Source organism: Eurytemora carolleeae, unplaced genomic scaffold, assembly GCF_000591075.1.
Source record: "Eurytemora carolleeae unplaced genomic scaffold, Eaff_2.0 scaffold1401, whole genome shotgun sequence".
Taxonomy (NCBI): domain Eukaryota; kingdom Metazoa; phylum Arthropoda; class Copepoda; order Calanoida; family Temoridae; genus Eurytemora; species Eurytemora carolleeae.
In genome coordinates, this window is record NW_019397308.1 from 39100 (window position 1) to 52239 (window position 13140).

The window sequence follows — 13140 nt, forward strand, 5'->3', positions numbered from 1 at the left end:
CCAAAGTGTGTACTTAAAATAAATTCAAATTGTGTACTTAAAAGATATTCAATCTTGATATTAAGTAAGATTACAAAAAACGCTTGTATTTTTGTTTGGTACCTATGCATTTTTTTGATCCTTCTTAAAATCTAGTTCTTGATAAACAAGTTTTTATAATTCTTTATCTTTGAATTTATATAATTCTTCTGTATCTGTTTTTTTTTACATTGGTTGTCAGAGTAACATTGTCTAATAGTGCCTTATAAACTAGTATGTTTTATGTAATTAACATGAAATATATATAACATAAATTGCATTTAGTACTTTTATAAATATATGTATTTACTTTTTTCTCTCGAAGAGAAAAAATGTTGGCAGATTTATTCATATTTGTTTACATGCAATACAAGCATTTAGCATTACAATTAGATTGGTTACCATCCTATCAGACCTATAGGTAATTGACTTGGGAGTTACCGACTTATAAGGTAAACCATCTAGGGGTTACCGTCCTAGAAATATAGTGTAGGTCAGTTTACCAAAATAAACAAAAACAAAATCAGTTCAGGAACGTTAATGAATTCAGTAAAAATTCAAACCTTACACTTGATTGTCATTTTCTTTTCTTGTTAACCAATCTTGATATATATCACTTTAGTTGTAAAGTGCCAATCTCTGTTAAAATAAAAAGCACACAAAATAAATAAGATTTACAAACTTGTTCTTTATTTAAAAAGATTATTTAAAAGATGGTGTTGGGGGGACTTTTGATAGCTGTGATTTTCATTGTATATTTATATATATATTTTACCATGAAGAATTGAATGACGATCTTGATTATTTAAAATTAAACAATATAATGAATAAATGGTATTTTTTGTTTTACATTTAATTGTTTTGGAGGATGAGAGGGAGGTAAGTGATGTTAAGGAAATCTCCCAATCTTATCTTACGAGGTCTTATCAAATTCTAATCCATGATTTGTTAATCCTCCTACTGCGATTTCTTCATCGATTTTAATATAAGCTGTCGGGCATTCTGAACCGTTGGAGTAAAGATGACCGATGTTTAAGCTCAGTCGGCGAGGTCTTCTGTTACAGGTGGGTGAGGTACTGGCATCCTAAACATACAGTGTGTCCCTTAAAACTTGGCAGTTTGAAGACGACCAAGTAAAATAGTGTAAATTCTAAACTTAAACACAGGGTTTATAGATTTTTAGAGTTGGAAAAGAATATTTCACATGCATAGTAACCTAAGCAGGATGAGACTTAAAGGACAACCTAAAACATTCCTAATATAACTATCCTTAGATGGAGTTCGGCTTTCTGTCTTTATTGGCTGCTGGAAAAAAAACAAGTTTACAGTTGCAAGGAACCAGGAGTTTATGAAGTTTATGTACAGAATTTTTAACACGGGGGGTGTTAAAAATTCTTTACAAATCTGTAACTTCTCATAGTTTGTGGGTAAAATAGTCTAAAATAACATTAAAAAAATGTAATTGCATTTTTGAAAGCTGAAAAAGCATTGAAAGTGAGTGACTGGCAATAAGTTTGTGAAGACAAAAACATGAAGAATGATACGACTGTACATATTTAGCCTAAATATACCTTTAAAAGATATATTTTTATGGGGATGTTGTAATATCAAATTGCCTTCCACTTTCAAAATGGGCATGTCCGATTTGTAACAGTACCCTTAATAATGTTGAAGATAGATGCATAATTTTTCAGAGTTAAAAAGTGTTAAATTTTGATAATTTCTTCAAATTTTCTAAAGCAAATAATGCCCGATTACCCTGTTAATGTTTTTCAAATGAAGAATAAATGTTTTCAGTATAAGAATTTGATTATTTTTCTGTACAGATGAAAGCAGTAGATACAAAAAAGAAAATTGTCAGAATTCGACACATTTTCAAGTGTAAAAACTATGATGTCTTATTCATTGTTATTTAGATAGAGAAAAACTGTAAACTAAATGTTAGGGGGTTTTCTTAACTTTTTACATCTCTAACGTTTTGTTCATTATTTCTGACAACATGATTGAAATTTCAAAAAGCTATAGTTAGATTGATATCTTGAACAAAGTGTTTCTTTGAATAAAATGACAACATCAAAATAAAGCTCTCATCACCTTTAAACCAGTAATTTCTTCTCCAGTTTCTGAATTAAACTGGGTTGGAGGTGGTGGCAAACTCTCACTCTCAGATATATTTGACATGTCAGCAAAGTTGTTTCGAAACTGAATTAAAAAAATGTAAGATTTTTATTTATCAATGTCAGTTTATTGGTCCATTTATCCAGGAGTAGAAGATATCTTTAAAAGAATAATAATTTGAATTTTTTTTATTTAAAGGTTGCAAAGATATAGGGGTTTAGAAAAGTATAATTTTTGTTAAGTTTTTAATTACCCTTTAGTAGGTTTTAAGATTAGTTGGTTAAGAATTTGCGGTCAACATTGAGTATACATGATATTAACATTAACATATAATATGTAGTCAATTTTTTAATCTTTAGATGACTCCATTTTTCTTTTTGGAAAGGAATTGAGTCTTTGTCACAAACTCAAATGTTTTAATTCCTATATCTTTGGAACCTGATGTTGTAAACATTGATATTTTATTTAATCCAATAGAGTTCAAAGTTTGAAAGATCTAAGGTCTACCATTTAAGGTTGCAAAGACATAGGTATTAAAAAGGCAGACCCCCAACCACTATGCCCAGCAGCAAATCTATATATAAATTTGGCTTGTCTGTCTGTTTGTTTGTTTTGGTGTCTGTCTGTTTGTTATAAACGTCAAAACGGCTGAACCGATCGGGAATTTTTTGTGGGACATCTAGAGACCCCAGGGAAGGTTTATGAATGATTGAAATTTTAAATATTTGTCTCAATCAAAATTCGATCTTCATTAAATTTTTTAAAATTTTGAAAATCCATGAAATTTTTTGTGAAAATCCGCGAATTATTTTTGTTTTGGTTTACGATGTACACAAAGAGAACATTGTTCACAATTAATTTAGAAGATGGGCACAAAGCACCCTCTAAGGCTAGAAAGAAGGGCGCGAAGCCCCTTGAATTTCTAGTACCATTAAATTGCTCTGATGTTGGCCGCCAATTCCACAGTTTATGGGTCCCATAGTATGACCATATACCTGTGAAAAGCTGGCCCTGCTGAAAAATGCTCGACTGGGTCTTCTCTGGTTATGAATATGTATCGGAGGAAGGTCGGTGGCTTCAATATGGATATTGTATTCGTCATCCAAAATATCAGCTAGTATTTTCAACATTTAGATCAAAGTAAATAATATAATTTAAAGGGGCTGTAATTTCAAGCCTATCTCCATTAAAAAGTGGCATGTCCAGTTCTTAATGGTGTTGTATATCCTCGAAAACTTTTTCTGATAAAGAAACTAAGAGATATCCATTGTCTGCTCTTAGAAACTTGATTATTATCAATAGCAGTTTCTTTCTTAAATGACAAGCCCATTTTTGGCTTTAAAAGCAATATAGAAAATTATCAGAATTAAACCCTTTTAAAGAGAAAATGTCAATTTCCTCCAAATTATATATTGGATAAAGGTTGAAAAATGGTCCTGCAACCATAATTTGGAAAGCTTACAAAATCAAAATATATCTTATGGCCCAACTAGTCATTTTTATTCTGTCTGTTCCGTTTATTATTTATTCACTTCGTATTGAAGCCCCCTCACTCTTATCATGTTTAGCAAGACAACCTGTTTGTACAAAATAAGATATGCAGGCTGAGCTAAACGTTTTTGGTTCTCAAGCTTAAGTAAAATAGAATTTTTAAGAAAGTGGGTAAAATGCAAATCAAGCCAGGAGAGATAATAAACTTTTATTTGAATGTTGTTTTCCTATTGGAAGAAGAACATTTCCGTCAAGTTGCAGACTTCCAATCAATCTCATTACTCCTCCAGTAATCAACCCTCCAACTACAAAAATATTTATTATTCAGTACCAATCTNGATTTCCCCAAACAGAGGGAGGTTAGGTTGCTAAACGTCCCTTGGGATAGTTATGTAAAATAACCACCTGCTCTGCAAAGTTTTCATAAAAAATTTCACAAATTTTCATCTCAAAAGACAATAAAATTGTTTACAATTACTTTTTTTGGAAAATCAAAAATTAAAAATTCCCTTAACTTCCCTGTAAAGTAGTTGTAAATAATTATGTTATCCCTTCAGTAATCAACCCTCTAACTACAAACATATTTATTATTCCTCCAGGAATCAACCCTCTAACTACAAACATATTTATTACTCCTCCAGTAATCAATCCTCCAACTTCAAACATATTTATTCAAACAGTTTCTTAGATATGATTGTTTTATTCCTTTGATCAAAAAAATCATTTATTGAACAAAATGCACTAATAACCCACAATTCTTAAAAACAGATTGACAGAAATTATTTTTATTTTATCTTATTTCATTGATAACTAGCTGAAGGGCCGGAATTGCCCGTTGAAATTTTTTAAAAAAGTGTTTAGCCTATGACACCTCCTGGCCACAGTGTCCACAGAAAAATTCAGCTCAATCAGTCCAGCCCTTTGGCCGGCTAAAGGCAACATATATATACAAATGTCTTGTTTTAATATTATATAGATTGTATCATTTACAGATTGTGTCTGTTGTATTTTTATATTTATTTTAAAGAAGTTGTTTGAAGGTCCAATACCTCTTTGATGATAAAATTAAGAAATATGAAAAGATAGAAAACATGTTTTTCCTGTCAATTTTTGGCTGAAAGTAATGAAGAAGCTGAAACTAACAAAATGTAATCAGAGAAAGAAGTTTCTGAAATTCAAAATATTTCTTTTAGTTTATTTTCAAAATCATTCCACTGACATGAGTTCTCTATGGTTGAGTCTTGTGTACTTGAAAAGCCTTAAGCATGTTTTTTTTCTCTTTATTATACCTTCAGAATTAAAATTTATGTAACTGGAAAAATTAAACATTTACAGGTGACCAACATTTGCCCCCCTTCCCCCTCCCAAACCATAATCTCATGTTGAGCAAAGCAGGCCCTACTTTCACAGTAAATTGTATTCGTTTTTAAAACTTTAGTTATCTTGAAGATGAATAACTCTTTCAAAATAATTATAATTTATGAAAAAAAAATCATTCTTGACCTGTAGCTGTTGCTATAGTAGTGAGTACAGCAGCCACCTAAGCATAGAATGCATTATAATGTACATTGTACATATTTGATATATTTATTCATTATAATAATAAGTTAATAGAAAACTAAAACTCAGTGGGATATGGTATTAATATTAAAGCTTTGAACAGATCATATTAAGCAAGAAAAGAATAAATCTGAAAATTACAGATAACCCAGAGGTGCCTAGAAATTTTAGGTATGCTCGTTTTATAATTTAAATGTTAAAATTTTACATTTTTAGGTTACCTTTAAAATAATAGATTTCATGACAATTCTTTGGCAACTAGGTGTCTAATCCCTGATAAATTGAGAGCAGACACCTTTCTGTCTAAAAGTTGTCATCAAAATTACAAAGTAAAAGTTAAAAAAAACCTAAAATTAAAAAATTATAACATTCAAATTATGATGGCAGTGTATCTAAAATTTCTAGGGACCTCTGGGTTATCTTAATTTTCAGATTTGTTTTATATTCACTAGACTAGAGTTTACTAAACCTGAGCAATGGATTGACCAGCCCTACTTCTACCCTGAGCAACAGCCGGAAGAAGTTCAGGATAATTTCCTCCTGCAACAAAGTGAGTATATCTATACTTATAACCATCTAAGGAATTTTGAACACAACAAAGCCAAAGTTTACCCCATGGTTTAGTATTACCAATACTTTCTGTCAAGGCTTTTTCAAAATCTTCTGCAATTTTTGCCTGCCATGGACTATTTGAAATATCCCTGTAAAGATTGAAAAGTTGACCTAGATTTTGCTGATTAAGAAACCAAGAAATCCTGATGGCAATATTTACCTAGATTTTGCTGATTTAGAAAGCAAGAATGATGATTGCAAAGTTTACCTACATTTTGCTGAAAAAGAAAGCAAAGAATGATGATGGCAAAGTTTACCTAGATTTTGCTGATTAAGAAAGCAAGGAAAGAGTATGGCAAAGTTTACCTAGANAAGGAATGATGATGGATACAAGGGACCCAAGAAGGGCAGGTATAGCATGAAGACTGAATGCTGCGCAAGAATCATGTATCTTTAACAAATGAATAAAGAAAATTTTAAAAACTATTCATCATACAGTAAGAACCAGAAAACTGTAAAATATAGAAAGAAGACCTTGAAGGAAAGTGTATTTACAAGTAACTTATCAAATCAATTATAAAGTTTAGTGGTTTTGCATGTGCATTGGACTATTTAAAGGCATAGCTTAAGAATAAAAGTTGTCTTACTATTCTCTCTGTACCTACAAATTTAAATGTAAAGGACTAATGTAACTATAAAGTGCCCATGATATCTAAAAACTTATCCAGAAAACTTCCTTCTCCAATGAATTGGTCAAAGGTTACATTATTACTAAACTCTCAATCTATAAAATTTTACATTTAAGGAATTATCACCAAGAAGAGTAAAAATATATTTGACTGATTTTCCATGAAAACAATTACAATTTAAAAATCATGGAAAATGTTAACAAAAGTTTGAATGCCAATTTTTGTTAAATTTCACCTTAAGTTTTTTTTGTTAAATTTCACCTTAAGTTTTTTATGAATAAATGTTGGAGTGAAAACAAATCCACAAGTTGAGAGTATTCCAGCCACCAACCCAATCAGTATACTAAATGCTCATGGTTAAAACAAATAACTTTGTCAAGTCTGAAAAGAGCATTTCATATTTGAAACTTAGAACACTGCGAATTTTACATCACTAAACTTAACCTAGATAACTTAAAGCCGACACAGCCTTGAATCACAGGCTATTAAAAAACTTAAACCATTGTAAGACTGTCATTTTTAGTTAAAACAAAGGAGTTGAGTCTTTGCCACAATCTCAAATTTTTTAATGTCTTTATCTTTGCAACTAAGATTATTTGATCTAGCAATTATAATTTTAAAATTGTGCAAGTTTGGATAGCATATAAAGGGATTTAAAAATCGGAGTTTGTGCGGCAGAGACACAATTCCTTTAAAAAAATAAAATCTAAATTAAATAAAATTGAAACATTTGAGCATGCAGAACTGGAAAGACGAGTACATTGAAAGTTCTGACAAGTTTGAGTCAAAAGATGTTTAAATTTGTTGGCTAGCACAGCTAATAATTGGTAAACCCTACAAAAAAGGGATATAATAAAGAGATTTAAGTGCAACAGTAGGCAAGAAGTGTTCAACATTGTTTAAATAATACAAAAATTTGGATATTTTTGAATAGACATATTTAAAAGCAGGACATTTAGAAGCATTTTAGATTCTTTGGATGAGATGAATCAGTTCCCGAAGATTGGACAAAATTAACTAAATAGATTTTAGGTTCTGGAAAAATATCATTGTTAAATTAATTTACCTCAGAAAAGGCCAAACTATTAGATCTGCCGTTGCACCTGCAGTAGTTAAAGGTTAAAAGATTAGTTTTTTAATATCCCACTACAGTTTAAACCATTCTTTAATGTTAAAACATTAAAAATTATCAAACTACATCTGCAATTATGTATTTGTTTCTAAAATATANGGTGCAATAAAAGTTGTTTTCTCTAAATACATTATTAAAAGTTGGAAAGTGTCATAATATTGCTTTTGATGTCTACTTTAGTGTTGAATTTATGGGGGATGAGCTGATGCATGACATCGGCTACACCCTGTCTATTTGCAAACTATTTACATGAGTCCAGTTTTTAAAGCTTCAAACAATAACAAATAAATTATCTTTTTTGTTTGGCAAGAAGTAGGAAAATATATGTGATAAAATTAAAAAACTGAATTAGATTTTTAAAATGATCTTTTACCTACTGCCACTCCACCAGCTAGAACTGCATTCTGTACATGCTCTAAATTATCAATTGATCAGTGATCTTTTTAGAATTGTCGGGTTATCTTTAAAAATTCTTTCAGGTTCAGAGAGAAAGAATTAAATTAGCCGAGTTAAAATTGTTTTAAAATGAAAACCACAATATTATTATTCTTGCTGATCAGAGAAAGGTATTAAAGGTAGTGTGGTAAAATCCAGCATTCATTAGGGGGTCACAATAAAATATGCCTATTTACAGTCTTAGCATAAAATAGAATTATTATGCAATAAATAAGAGAAATCAAATGACAACTGATTTAATAAACTATGATTCAAATTTTATAATTCCATAGTTCGTGGGACATTATGCAGTTTCTTATATGCTCCAAGGCAAAAATCAGGTTAAAAAATTCATTTTGCACAAATTATTATTTATCTTACACATATTCAATAACACAAGAAATCAATTTCATTTCATGGGATAACAAATATCTTACATGTTTGGAGGTAAAATTGAGGGAAAAAAAACTCGTAGATTATGTTCGCACATTTTAAAATAGAATACAAACTTGATTATGTAAAAATCTTGAAATTATTTTTAGTTTTCTTAAAATTATATATTATTCTTTTATTTAATGAATTGACTCTTCAGAAATAAATCTGAAGAGTGTCAACCAATCAATCCAGACCCACATATAGTTTCGTTTAAATGTTGAAATAATATTATTTATATTATTGTGTTTGTGACCAACATCAAATACTCAACCATAAACTATGGTTTCCAACTGCTTCCGGATAAATTTGGTTCCTCAAAGGCCTTACAGAACCCTATCAGAAGTACTCAAGAATGATAAACCATTAAAACCTTAGGAAATTAATGGTGGAACTTTCCTTAACCGTATTAAGAATAAATCTACCTCCTAGATGGTTCACAGAGCTATGTGTGAATGCTGTAAAAAGTTTAAGGGACGACTATTTTGGATCAATTTTAAATGAAATACTTGTCCCATAAACTTTTTTTTAACATGTAAATGATAACTATTGTGTTATCTAGTGGTAGATTTATTAAAAAGTCGGGTTAATTCTCAAAGTTTCCAATGGTTTATCATTCTTAAGGAAAGGTTCCATAAGGCCTATTCAAAACCAAATAAATTGAACAACAGTTTCTGTGAGAAAAAGTAAAGAAAACTTCAAATGAGCAAGACTGAGTTTGTTTATGTTTCTCCCAGAAACAACACACACTAAATTAAGTTAGTGGGATAGGTCAAAGTCTGGCCTTGCCATCAAAGTTGAAACCCAGCTGGCATAGGATAGGCTTGGGCCAGAACTTGCCGCGCGTCATTTGGCCGATACAAGGCCAGGGTTGGTTTGGTTCGAATTCAAATTGACACAAGTCCACTGTGAGCAGTAACTTCTTATTCAACTACCTTGTGTTTTCATTTGGAGAAAAATAAGTTTTTTCTTTTTGTTTTTTCATTAAATAAAGAAATGTGATCCTTTTCTTTCTTCGGATTAAAGTAATTAGAATTTAAACCTTGAACAGACAAAAAAAAAAACCTGTCAAACAATAGAACTGAACACTCAGCTAAAAACTCTTTTTTATATATTATTATATATATTACTAGCCATAGAGGGCGCTTCGCGCCCATCTTCTAAATTAGTTGTAAACATGTTCTCTTTGTGTACATCGTAAAACAAAACAAAACTAATTCACGGATTTTCACAAAAAAATTTCGCGGATTTTCAAAATTTTTAGAAATTTAATGACAATCGAATTTTGATGGAGACAAATATTTGAAATTTTGATTTTTCATAAACCTTCCCTGGGGTCCCTAGATGTCCCACAAAAAATTTGGGCCCGATGGGTTCAGCCGTTTTGACGTTTATTGGATACAAACAAACAAACAGACAAACAGACACCCAAACAGACAGACAGACAAGCCAAATTTATATATAGATAAAGGGATAATAAGATTCAAATCATAATATTACAATTTCACTGCTTCACCATATCTAGATTTCTCATTCCCAAAATTCCCAAGTTAATACTTTATAAAAATTCAGATTATAACTGTATTTATATATTATAAAGTTGTAATCTCTGTTTGTCTTTTTGTTTGTTTGTTTGTCTGATCATAACTCAGGAACCCCTGGACCGATTTGCCTCAAATTTTGTTTTCTCGGTAAATTCTTTCAAGTGCAGGTAAACAGCGGTAGTAACTTTTAGTAATCTTAGCTAGTAACTATAATTATTAAATCTATTAAATTTTTTAAAATCAATTAAATCTAATCAATCAATTTATCAAATTTTACCTATTCGAATTTTTCCATTTTCGTGTGTCAGGGAAGACATACAGAGTGCACCTTAAAAAAAAACTTTAAGTGTAACATCAATAGTCAACAATTTAACAAACACTAGTTAGAATATGAACCTAATTTTGTATGATCTTTAAACTTTAATTTCATGATAAAATATTGAAATGAAAAAATCTTACTCTTACCCATTACCGATCCAGTTAATGCAAGGTAGGTGTTAGACATTGATCTTTCTTGTGGTGGACCTAAACATGAAATATATAGAAAAATTGATTTTTCTTGTGGTGGACCTAAACATTAAATACATTGAAATATTGATTTTTCTTGTGGTGGACCTAAACATTAAATAAATAGAAATATTGATTTTTCTTGTGGTGGACGTAAACATTAAATATATAGAAATATTGATTTTTCTTGTGGTGGACCTAAACATTAAATAAATAGAAATATTGATTTTTCTTGTGGTGGACCTGAATATGAAATATATAGAAATATTGATCTTTCTTGTGGTGGACATTAACATTAAATATATAGAAATATTGATTTTTCTTGTGGTGGACCTAAACATTAAATAAATAGAAATATTGATTTTTCTTGTGGTGGACCTGAATATGAAATATATAGAAATATTGATCTTTCTTGTGGTGGACATTAACATTAAATATATAGAAATATTGATTTTTCTTGTGGTGGACCTAAACATTAAATAAATAGAAATATTGATTTTTCTTGTGGTGGACGTAAACATTAAATATATAGAAATATTGATCTTTCTTGTGGTGGACCTTAACATTAAATATATAGAAATACTGATCTTTCTTGTGGTGGACATTAAATATATAGAATTTTTGAGATATAATTTAAAAGATTTTTTTGTTTTGTCATTGAAGCAAATTTTATTTACATATTATTTCGTTAAAAACAAAAATTTATTTAAATTAGTTGATTTGACATAATGTGGTTTAGCAGTCGTTTTCTTGTTTTGATAGACACTATTTTGATGTTATAGGTGTTAACACATTATTTGTTTAAACATTAGAGGATTTGTAGCCGAGCTTTTTGAAATTTTTTTTTATTCAATTTTTGGTGTTTTGACATTAAGAGTTACAAGAATTTTTTTTTGGCATTTTTCATGCATGTTTTGATATTCTTTTGGTAGGAATTTTGGCATTTTTTTAAGGTGTTTTAACATTAGATGTTATATGATTTTTTGCATTGACTTTTGGTGTTTTTGTCATTTTGTGCATTGCATCTATCTATACCTGGAATAGCTCCACTGGCCATAAAGGATGGCCAATATATCCACAGAATTAGAGTTCCAAGCAAAGAGAATAGATTAGATTCTGTAGATGTACTTAGTTTACTTTCATCAACATCTTCTATATATAGCATCCTAGATAGATAATATTCTATATAGATGTACTTAATTTACTTTCATCTACATCTTCTATATATAGCATCCTAGATAGATAAGATTCTAAATAGATGTACTCAGTTTACTTTCATCTACATCTTTTATAAATAGCATCCTAGATAGATAGCTTAAATTCTATNCAGTTTAGTTTCATCTACATCTTTGATAAATAGCATTCCTAGATAGGTAGATTAGATTCTAAAACGATGTACTTAGTTTACTTTCATCTACATCTTCTAAATAAAGCATTCCTAGCTAGATAGATTAGATTCGATTCTAAAAAGATGTACTTATATTTTACTAGGAACTATTGATGTCGTATAATTAAAAAGTTTAAAAGCTATAACCTAAAGGTAAGTAAAAACTGATGAAGATATAAATGTTTTCTATAAAAAAGTTGATATTAAAGTGATTTTCGGAGACACAAAAATGTAAAAGTTTTCTAATTATGAAATTGACAATACTTTCTCAGATGAAGGTTTAAAGGGTACCGTAGTGAATCGAGCATACATATTAATTACGTCAAATTTTTTTTTTAAACTTGGAAGCTTTTTGAGTTCATGACCAAATCCGAATATTGTTTTTTTTTTTCATAAAATATTTATATATTGAATATATTGGTGATTGTGAAGCTACCTGCTAACAGATAGACCAAATACTATTGCAAACAGATGTAAGAATATGGTTGCTCCAACATCAAACCCTGAAACAGATGTAAGAATATGGTTGCTCTGACATCAAACCCTGAAACAGATGTAAGAATATTGTTGCTCCGACATCAAACCCTGAAACAGATGTAAGAATATGGTTGCTCCGACATCAAACCCTGAAACAGATGTAATAATATGGTTGCTCCGACATCAAACCCTGAAACAGATGTAAGAATATGGTTTTTACAACATCAAACCCTGAAACAGACGTAACAATATAGTTGCTACAACATCAAACCCTGAAACAGACGTAAGAATATGGTTTTTATAACATCAAATCCTGAAACAGATGTTAGAATATGGTTTTTACAACATCAAACCCTGAAACAGATTTAAAATAGTTACCAAGTACAGGGTGTCCCACATCAAATTTGATCGCGTCAATCGGTCTAAATTACGATTTAGGGGTAAAAGCAGAAAATTTAAGAAGAATAACTCATTTTTAAAAATTTTATTAAGGCTAATGGAAATTTTTTTTTGGCAGAAAATGCTAGATTTTTTTGAGTATTATGTGCGTATTTTGGCGTTAAAGATTGGAGATAATCTAATATGATGTGGGACGCTCTGTACAACATCAGCCCTGAAACAGACGTGGTTTTTACAACATCAAACCCTGAAACAGATGTAATAATATGGTTTTTACAACATCAAACCCTGAAAATTTTTATTTAGTTTGTGAAGGAACTTTCAACAACAATTGAATTTGTTTGTACACAAAGAGGGCCGGGGGGATGCATGTATTATAGAAGGGGTGGGGGGCCTGGA

The 13140-nt window shown here is 30.1% G+C and overlaps 1 protein-coding gene across 1 annotated transcript in view; it reads right to left on the reverse strand.

Annotated features, from left to right (window-relative positions):
* Positions 1-319: 319 nt before the first annotated feature.
* LOC111713427 (ammonium transporter Rh type A) overlaps positions 320-13140 on the reverse strand; it is a 19941-nt gene continuing 7120 nt past the window's right edge. The window contains exons 8-22 of the mRNA XM_023488274.1: positions 12302-12368; positions 11514-11644; positions 10437-10496; positions 10249-10299; positions 7934-7975; positions 7495-7531; positions 6690-6771; positions 6118-6190; positions 6057-6086; positions 5657-5727; positions 5131-5167; positions 3855-3932; positions 3132-3250; positions 2113-2220; positions 320-1102 (exon numbers count right to left, since the gene is read on the reverse strand). Of these exons, the coding sequence (XP_023344042.1) occupies positions 932-1102; positions 2113-2220; positions 3132-3250; positions 3855-3932; positions 5131-5167; positions 5657-5727; positions 6057-6086; positions 6118-6190; positions 6690-6771; positions 7495-7531; positions 7934-7975; positions 10249-10299; positions 10437-10496; positions 11514-11644; positions 12302-12368 (1157 nt within the window). The 3' untranslated portion in view covers positions 320-931. The remainder of the gene's footprint in view (positions 1103-2112; positions 2221-3131; positions 3251-3854; positions 3933-5130; positions 5168-5656; positions 5728-6056; positions 6087-6117; positions 6191-6689; positions 6772-7494; positions 7532-7933; positions 7976-10248; positions 10300-10436; positions 10497-11513; positions 11645-12301; positions 12369-13140) is intronic.